The sequence below is a fragment of the Phoenix dactylifera genome, chromosome 10, assembly GCF_051530095.1.
Source record: "Phoenix dactylifera cultivar Ajwa chromosome 10, Ajwa_hap1_PhDact_Kaust_v1.1, whole genome shotgun sequence".
Lineage (NCBI taxonomy): Eukaryota > Viridiplantae > Streptophyta > Magnoliopsida > Arecales > Arecaceae > Phoenix > Phoenix dactylifera.
In genome coordinates, this window is record NC_143199.1 from 32,309,089 (window position 1) to 32,318,936 (window position 9,848).

At 40.7% G+C, this 9,848-nt stretch overlaps 1 protein-coding gene across 1 annotated transcript; it reads left to right on the forward strand.

Annotated features, from left to right (window-relative positions):
* The first annotated feature begins 346 nt into the window (after positions 1–346).
* LOC103707020 (kinesin-like protein KIN-10A) lies at positions 347–6,332 on the forward strand. The gene is made up of 6 exons (XM_039115300.2): positions 347–1,182; positions 1,859–2,014; positions 2,099–2,206; positions 2,639–2,749; positions 2,833–4,350; positions 5,875–6,332. Exons 1-6 carry the CDS (start codon positions 544–546, stop codon positions 6,061–6,063), a joined length of 2,721 nt encoding a protein of 906 aa, XP_038971228.2. The 5' UTR covers positions 347–543; the 3' UTR covers positions 6,064–6,332.
* Positions 6,333–9,848: the final 3,516 nt, after the last annotated feature.

The window sequence follows — 9,848 nt, forward strand, 5'->3', positions numbered from 1 at the left end:
ACGCGTGTGCTTGGAAAAAAGAGATGGACCAAATTGGTTGGCTCATCTGCCCTATTTACGGATGCGTCTCCATCGCTTGATCGAATTACAAGCGTCCACTCTCCTTCGTAGGGGATTCGATCCTCGCTCGGAAAGTTGACGAACCTCCACGATGCGGCGCCAACCCCTTTGTGGCCCATACAAATTTCTATGCGGACACCGGGTCCGTCGACCGTGATATCTGCGCGCCTTCACGGAAACCTTATGCGGATGAGTTGATCTTCCGGAAAATAGTCGTTAGTACTCTAACGGCTCTATTGCATTCAAATCCTAAACATCTGCCGTCTCTCTTTCTTTTTTTTTTTTTGTCGATAAACCCCGTCTCGCTGGCTCTAAGAGTTCTCTCCATTTCTTTCCAATGAAAGCAGAGAAGCCTTAGCAGAGCGACTCGATTTTTTTACTTTCAGGAGTAGAGAAGTTCAAATCTTAGACCTATCTCTTCCTCTCCCGAATTTGTTCTCTACCCTAATCACAACTCCAAAACGTTTATTGGATTTTCCCCCAATGGCTCCAACACCCTTTCCAAGAACCCCCTCAAGAACTCCGCAATTCAAGCAGCGTCTCCATTTCCGTAATACAAAGAACGGAGTGCACACCTTTCCAAATCCTCTGTCAGCTATCAAAGAAACGGTTCCTACAGAGCACCCGGTTGAAGTCGTTGGCCGGATCCGTGACTACCCAGAACGGAAGGACAAGCCCCCATCGGCTCTTGTGATCTCTCAGGCTGGTCGCTCTGTTCGTGTCTGGACCGACATCGGGTACCGAGATTTCAGCCTTGATGGGGTATCGGTTTCTGAGGACGAAGATCTTGAGGGATTTTACAAGAAGTTCGTGAAGTCAAGGATCGAGAGTGTGCGGCTGGGTGCCAAGTGCACGATTATGATGTATGGGCCAACAGGGTCAGGGAAAAGCCATACGATGTTCGGGTGTTCGAAGCACCCCGGCATTGTGTACAGAGCATTAAGGGATATTTTAGGAGAGGAAGATGGAGAGAACGGTCTGGATGAAGTGGGGTTTGGGCTTGGTGTGTTTGTCCGAGTTGCTGTTTTGGAGATATACAATGAAGAGATCTATGATCTTCTTTCAGGACATTCAAATGGAGGAGGAGCAGCTATCGGGCTTCCAAAAGGCAACACTCCCAAGGTTAGCCAACTTTTTTTTCTCTACCTTCTTGATTACTGGATGCCATCATCTGCCTTGATTTCTTGAAATTTAGGGTTCATGTTGTGGTAGCGTTGATGGGTTTATGGGTTCTTGTCAGTTCATATGTGATAGTGAAGCCTTTATATGATATTTGCTTAGTCTCTTATTAGCTTATTCGGTTCTCCAAGTTGAGTATCTTAAAAGGATTTTACAGTTTGGCAGCATTGCTCATGAAAAACATGACCCTGCATCTTAATTTGCCAGTTGGACTTTCAAGTACTGTCAGGACCTAAAGCTCCCTGACAAGTTTTGATTGAATTACAGCCTTCATCTTTGTTGATGTGCAGCTAAGCTTTTTCCTCTGATAAAGAAACTATTGCTTAAATTAGAAGCCTCTGACAAATTGATCTAAGGTCATCTTCTTTTATTAGACTTTTTTTTTTCAAAATTTAAGGCATTAATTTGATTTTTCCCCCTTTTTTTAGAGAGAGAAATCATGAGTACATGACAATTCAACCTGTTTCATTCTATGAAGACTGAAGGAAACAAAGATGAAGCCTGGGGGTCATTCATCCTTGAGACCTCTTTATCAGTCATAAGAATGTTGTGCAAAGTTTCTTATCTACTTGCAAGTAAAAATATTGCTTATAAATTTTCCCTTTTCTGTGCATAATAGGCTCGATTAGAAGTGATGGGAAAGAAGGCCAGGAATGCGACGTATATATCCGGAAATGAAGCTGGAAAGATATCAAGAGAAGTTGCCAGAGTGGAAAAGCGGAGGATTGTTAAAAGCACTCTTTGCAATGAAAGAAGCTCGCGGAGTCATTGCATGGTTTGTTGCTTTCCCTTAATGTTCTCTGGATTTTCTGTATCATGCTTTTGCAATCTATATTGACTTCCCTGCAAATATCTACAGATAATCTTTGATGTTCCATCAGTAGGTGGAAGGCTAATGCTGGTTGACATGGCTGGTTCTGAAAACATAGAAGCAGCTGGTCAAACTGGATTTGAGGCAAAAATGCAGGTATCATTTTCCATTCCTATCTTGTAGTTAATAAGTAATACCTCCATACACAAGCATACTTAAAACTGCATGAACTTCCAGTTTTACATGCAGATTCTTTTATTGGATTGTTATTTTTTCAACCTGCTTTCCTATATCATCCTGCATGCCAACTTCGACTATTTTCTTTTTTCTTTATCACATTTATCGCTGCATGCTAACTTCTTAAACCTTTCTTTTTTCTTTACTGCAATATTTTTGTGCTTATTCTGGCCCAGTAACTGCGCATATAGCTTATTGCAGTCATGTTTTTCAGCATTATCCATCTGAATTTATGTTTCTTTTTCTGGTTGTCATTGGAAATAGCTTAACAGATCTGCTAAGGTAGCAAATTATATCTGCTTAAGTAGAACTGGGAATTCACACTATTGATTCTCGATGCATCTTTTGCAGACAGCCAAAATTAATCAAGGAAACATAGCACTAAAAAGAGTGGTTGAATCCATTGCTAGTGGTGATTCTCATGTTCCATTCAGAGATAGCAAACTTACAATGCTTTTGCAGGTAAAATTTGTCATTTTCTAGAGCTTATGTTCTTTTGTGACTGCTATTTATTTTTCTCTAAGAATGGTTGTTACTCTTTCTAGGATTCCTTTGAGGATGATAAATCAAAAATTTTGATGATTCTTTGTGCAAGTCCTGACCCGAAAGAAATGCACAAGACCATTGCTACTCTTGAGTATGGGGCTAAAGCAAAGTGCATTGTCCGTGCTGCTCATATCCCAACTCCTAAGGATAAAGTGAACTCTGAGGAGTCACCTGTACATCTGAGATCTAGAATTGTAGCAATGAACCAAATCATATATAAGCTACAAATGGATAACAAGCTTAAAGAGAAAGAGTGTGATGAAGCCCAGAAAGAGCTATTGCAGAAAGAGGAAGAAGTAGCACAGTTAAGAGCTGAGCTCAAACAGATTGAAGGAAGGGGGGAAACAGTAAAGGAAAAAGAGATAAACTCAAAGGTGGATGAGAGAACCCAGAGTTTGAGGCTTGAGTTAATGAAGATGAAAGAGAAGATGTTACAACAACAAGAGGAGCTCAATATGCTGAGGCGGCGATTGGAGGAAGTGGAATATGAAAGGGGCAAAGTTGCTGAGGATGCATTGCAAGACATAGTTGGAGGTAGACTTGAGAAAAGATTCTCTGAAATTTATGCAGGAGACCAAGGAATGGAGAAATCTATGGAGTTAGATATGGGGGATCAACCAGCAATATATGATGTGAAAGAGATAAAGGAAGACCCACACCAGTCAGAAAATTATTCGAATCGCTCTCTGCTGTATTCTTCTCCTTTGAGTATTGAAGAGGAAGTTGATCCTAACATGCTGAGATTCCCAGATAAGATGTGCTTGAGCACTGTTTTTGAGGGGGATGAAGAAGGAGAAAACAAAGATAGTGCAGAGGAAAGTGAAGTGGAAAAGGAGGTGGTAGATGAAAACACGGGACACCTGAGGAGGATTGATGGCTTGGGTTCTTTGGGTGCTGAAGATCAAAGGGATGCAATGGAAAAGCAACATGGTCTTGTGGAAATTGCAAAAGATGCAGCCTCTGCTAGGAGAACCAGAATTCAAAATATTTTTAGGCTTTGCGGTAGCCACAGAGAGTCAGCTCAACAAGTTAATGTTTCAACTCCTTTCGAGAAAATACCTGAAGAGGCGAATTTCCTATCCTCTCCCTTGGCACTAGGCAAGGATAAAAGCAAAAATGAAGGCTTAGAAGCAGAAAGTCATCTTCAGCCTTTACTTAGACTAAATAAGAACTATAAATCTGATTTGCAAGCAACTGAAAGCCCAATTTCTTCATTGGTTATGCCATTTGCATTAATTCACCTCACAGATGAGCAGAAATCAGCAGAACCACAATCAAGATGTCTTCCTTTTGAAACGCCACGAAACTCAAAAGAGAACCACAGACCAGGAGAGGAGGGGGAAGATGGATTGATGGAAGTTTATGTAAAATGGGAGGCAAAAAAAGAATCCGCAGGAAATCTAATTATGAAGTTGAAGGTGTTGAAGAACTCAAACCTCTCAGATTTACGAAAATTTATTGAAATCCATCTTGATGAAAACAACAGCAAACAGCCCTTCTTCTTTCTCCTGCTTGGGGTATGCTGCTCTCCTGATTATGTTTATTATATCATATCACTACTTTTTATGTTAGTGCTGCTGCAGTCTAAGTCTTTATAAAATACATATTGGTTAGAATCTGAATTTCCATAACCAAGACATTTATTTTACCTTTCTAATCTTGAAATTACAAGGACCAGTTGGAAAACCTAAGTTGCTACATTTCTGAATTTATAGCTGTGATTAGCTCATCTCTTTTGAATTGTCAAGTTGTCAATGATGGAAATATAGTTTACCTCAAAAGAACTCAAATAATCCACAAATAATTTAATTTCATTGAAACAACCGGTTCCGATGCGTACCTCTTTGATGTCGTTTAAATAAAATAAATAATACCTGTAGATTGGTCCGAGGCGTGTAGTCATTGTCTTTGAAAGAGATTCGCCTCCTTACATGCACTGGATTCTGGCGATCCCTTCCCAAGATACAACGGACCGTTGATTTTGTAGACGTACACAGTACTACAAAATCTCTTGAACTCAGCAGGGATTTTCTGTATGCTCGTACACAATTGATTCAGAGCCAAAGGACCAAGAGAGATCGTCTAAGAGAAGACCAAAAACTGACAACCTCTCTTGTGTTCTCCCTTTTACAACTCGGAAGAAAAACCAAAGGAGGAGAAAAATATAAGAGGATATAAAGAATCATAAAAGATAAGAAATAAAAAAGGGAAAAGACACCCTTTTCTCTCCCATCTGGAGAGACGTTGGAGCCCAACGTCTCCCTCTTCAAGACCACCTTAAATGAGTTGTCCGTTGAGTTCTTCAACGGACAGCTCTTCAAAGATTAGCTTAAATGGAGGGACGGGTTTGATAACCGTTCAGAATGAGGAGGACGTTTCAAATTTCAAAACCTCTTACAGTCAGTGCAGTATTTGCGCCTATTACTTTCATTTCTTCTATGATGACATTGCTCTTATTAGAATCATAAAAGATAAGAAATAAAAAAGGGAAAAGACACCCTTTTCTCTCCCATCTGGAGAGACGTTGGAGCCCAACGTCTCCCTCTTCAAGACCACCTTAAATGAGTTGTCTGTTGAGTTCTTCAACGGACAGCTCTTCAAAGATTAGCTTAAATGGAGGGACGGGTTTGATAACTGTTCAGAATGAGGAGGACGTTTCAAATTTCAAAACCTTTTACAGTCAGTGCAGTATTTGCGCCTATTACTTTCATTTCTTCTATGATGACATTGCTCTTATTTATGGCTCTGGCACCTGAATCCATCTTCTTTCTGAAAGATTTTTTAAGATTATAGAGCATCAAGCACCTGAATGCACAGGATGGAATACTGATAATAATTCAAAAGGTTAATTTACAGATAGTCTTAAATTAAATGCCTATATGCAGTCATAGATGCCCACTAAACTTCCATGCTGTAGATTCTCACTCAATTTGATCTAATGTCTTTTTTCTAGTTATTTTTCTATATAAATCTTATAACTGTGCATTTCTAATGCCAGCTAAAAAGATTCTTGTCAACAAGGTGTGTTAATTTTTGTACAGGATCCTTCTGGAGCTCCTGTCAGTAAGGAAAAGGAAGCAGCAACTCCGGTTGGCAAATTGCCTATTTGCAACAACCAGCTGAACTGTCACCTAGCCTGCTTACGTCTGATCAAGAAGATCACTCAGCAGCCAAATCACATTCCGTTTAGTTCACTGGAGAATATGCTCCCTGCTAATAAGAGTTCATAGCATTCAGAATATTTTTCACCTAAAGTTAGGGGAATGCAAACCATCTCACAGGACTAAGGGTATAGGTTGAAGCCTGTCTGAGCTTGCTATGATTGTACTTCTTTTTCTTATTCATATGTTAACGCCATATACCTTTGCATGTATTTCTGAGTACCCACACAATTACATGCTCATGTATGTGTAGCAACTGATACAAAGTATGCATTCTGCTTCCTGCAGAGTGCGTCAAATATGTGTTCAGTATTTCTAGTGCATCTAATTTGTCTCAATCTAGCTTCCATGTTTTCAGCATTTCTAGTGCAAGGCCTGCTATTTATCTGTTTTATGTATTAAATGTTCTTGATGGCCTTTGTTGTCTGAGGTGGTTGGGATGTCGGTGGTTGAGGCACTCTAATTGACAGGTCTGAAAGTCGAAAGATGGGAGTCCCCTACAAAAATGAGAATTTGGAGGTTTCTTTTTCGTTTGTTCCAGATGTTTTTGCTTGCCATGGAAGGAGAATGGGGGAAAAAGAATGCAGTCATTTGAGGTCTGCATACTTTTGATGCAAATTTTTCATGCTTGCCAATAGCTTTCCCTAAATATTAGAAGCTTAGAATATTTAAAATTGTAGAGGTGTTCGTTTTTAAGCTAATCTAACTTACTGCGATTTCATCAAGTCTAGTTTGCAGGTGTACTTGATCCAGAAGTGGTTGGTGTCGGTTTCAGCATTCTACCAACATTGCATGAAGGTAGGTTCGGAAAGCTTGATCAGAGGCAGTCTGCCCCATTTAATTCTCCAGAAGCTGAGGAAGATTAGACTAAGCCTCTATCCCCTTCTGCACCAGCATTTATCCTCGTAGATGAAATAGTCATAATCTAAAGTCTCCTGACCAGATGCTAATCTCCCTAGTACTGAAAGGAGTAGGGGTGGGTTTGATCCGACTTGAGGGAACAATACTAGCTAAGTTCATGTGCACTGCAGTCTCTGAATGCGACCTTAAGTCTCATCCATGGATGGCAAGAAACATGAGGCATTTTCATCACACATACAGGGTGTATATATTATGTTATACAACTGCAAACTAATATGCTGTTGTACAGATGCCATGATTGCCGCAAAGTCATATGTTCGAGAAATAAAATATCTAGAGCAGTAATTTTTGTCTAGTTATTATTTTAAAAAAAACTCTAGTAAAATATGTCATTTTAGCCAATAGTGCTATGGTTGCATATAGTCCTTGTCTAATTCGAGGAATGGCACCATCATTGATGATTTAACTGAGAGTGCATGCTCACATACTTGAAGAAGGCTACTGTAAAGTTTCAACTAGTCTCAGCATGCTGCATGCGGGATGCTGGGACTAACTTTAACTTAACACAAACCTTTCTATAAGAAGACCCATATATTATGAGTCTACGACTATTGCACAAATGGGTCTTAGTGAATGAAAAGACTAATAAGATTCAACCAGTCCCGGCATGCCGTGTGCTGGGACTAGATCTAATTTTAAGGGAAGTCTTTTTCATATTTAACAGCTACCTATAAATACGGCAAGCCTGTTGCAGAACCTGCAGATAATTACATTCGAGCAAGATGGTCATCTATTAGTCAAGGTTATCATCCTATTTGTGAAGGTTGAGAAGAAGCCTATACAACTACTGTAGGTCTCTGGATGAGAAGAAGTCTATTCATTAAGGTCGTCATCATCGGCCAGCAACTCTTCATGGGAGATTCCATCCTTGCTATTGAGTTGGAAAAATGAGCAAATGTTGTCAATGTGCTCTTTGAAGTCATAAAGCTTCATCCTTCTACTTACATGTGAGTGACTAATTAATTTCTCCAAATTTAGTAGAGCTTCAGATGTCTTTCCATATAGCACATTTTTTCTGCTTGCCCACTATTCTCCTCATCCCAGTATTGAAAAGTAGGACCGGCTTAAGACTTAGACGACCGCTCGGCCCCAAATGCATTTATTATAGTGAATTCTAAGGTTATAGCTATAAATGCATTGAAGCTCCCAAATGCATTTATATTGGAACGTATCTCTTACCTAAAAAAATTTATTATTTATTTCATTATTTATGCATTGAGGGGCCCAAATGTATTTATGGTGGGGCCTTTGAGTTTGCCTTAGTCCTTCAAAAACATTGAGCCACTCTTAGGAAGTAGATGAAGAATACCTTCATGCGCCTCCTTCCCTCCAAGCAAATTTACTTTTAGCCCTTGCCAGCAACCAAGGCAGCTGCTTTAAACTCTGAGCCGTGTCTACGAATTAAGTGGTTTAGGAAAAAATAGTATCAGAGGAAATCAAGGAGAAATCAAAGGAGATTGTCCTCAAAACCTTGGCTTCGCTGGATCAGATTTTTGGCAAGATATTTTTTGAAGCAATTATTAGTTTTGCAGTGATCAATTGTTCCCACTCTTTTCATTTTTTTTTTTGGGCAAGTCCCTCTCTTTTCTTTGTCATGCGGTAAAGTTTAGCCAATTCCATGGCAAAGAGTTTTTTTTAATTAGTCATTTGATTGGATGTTACTGAAGTTTATGAGTTACTGCAAACCAACCTCCTTCACCCTCTCATGATTGCAAAACTTCTCGCACGTGTCCCACTACTACCATTGTGTCAGTGTGCAATATAAGGATGTCGAAGCATATATTAAGAAATTGTTCCACTACATGATCTTATTCTTCTCATCCATTTGAGGTGCCGAGAGAGAGCGAACTACGTGTTGATCACTTGACACTCACCTTCTTGTTTTATGTTCAGATCTGATCACCTGATCTCTCGCTCTGTTCGGCAGCCAGCTTGATCCGCTCCATCTAACCAGATTTCTGTCAGTATTTGGAGCCAGGCTTGCGTGCGTCCTTTTCCTCAGTGTCGTTGCAAATCATCTGTTACCGCTCAAGCGTCATTCTTCTGCAATCTTTCACAATATCTCGCACGTGTCACGCTGCTCTCTTCAGCGTCACACATTCATTACGTGTCGCAAGTTAGTTCCCGGAAAAAGTTGTTTTGACTTTAGCACGGTCCAGCTGCTCAGCGTGGAGCAGTAAATCGGCAACGAAAAAACGTAAATCTCCCCGCTCCATAATCCGCTAGCGACACCTAATGACGTGGCTCTCTTGGAATGGTTAAATCGCATGTGACATCCGTTGGCGCACATATATAAGCAATCAGCGATGGCCACGTAGCATCATGGATCTAGCAGGGCGAACGAAGCGGGGATCGGTTGCGGTAATTTGAAAACGACGCGAATGCTCGAGCGCGGACAGTCGGCTCTGCGGAGGAGTGTATTCCGATCCATCAATCTCAGCCTTCGGATCGTGAACAACACTCCTTCCGATCGAGACGCTCTTCTTGCATGATCCCCAGGGTCCGTGATTGATTGCAATTCTTATAACCTTAGTCACCCGACCGTAGAAATCCGAACAAATGTGGTTAACGGCAACCATCGGCCATGAACAGCGAGAAATTAAAGCAACGTCCGCCGCGCGAAGCACCAAAAGGAGTTGTTGTACCAAAAAAACAAAAAAAAAAAAAAACGGGGGAGAAAATATTAGAAAAAAGTTGCAACAAAACGGAGTAGTTCTCCGGCTAAATGGAGCGCAATCCGCATTAGCAACCGCACCACCGTGGACTTCTCCCAAATATACCTATCAAATGGAAGGACGATCTTAGTTATCGCATGTATTTTTTATAACGTATTCAGAGAGTGGGGCTACTCAACTGGAGTCCACAGGGCTTGAAACGTGTCGGCGGGTAGCTACCTTGCGAAGCGGCCGCTTCACCCCCGCGCTTTCCTCCTT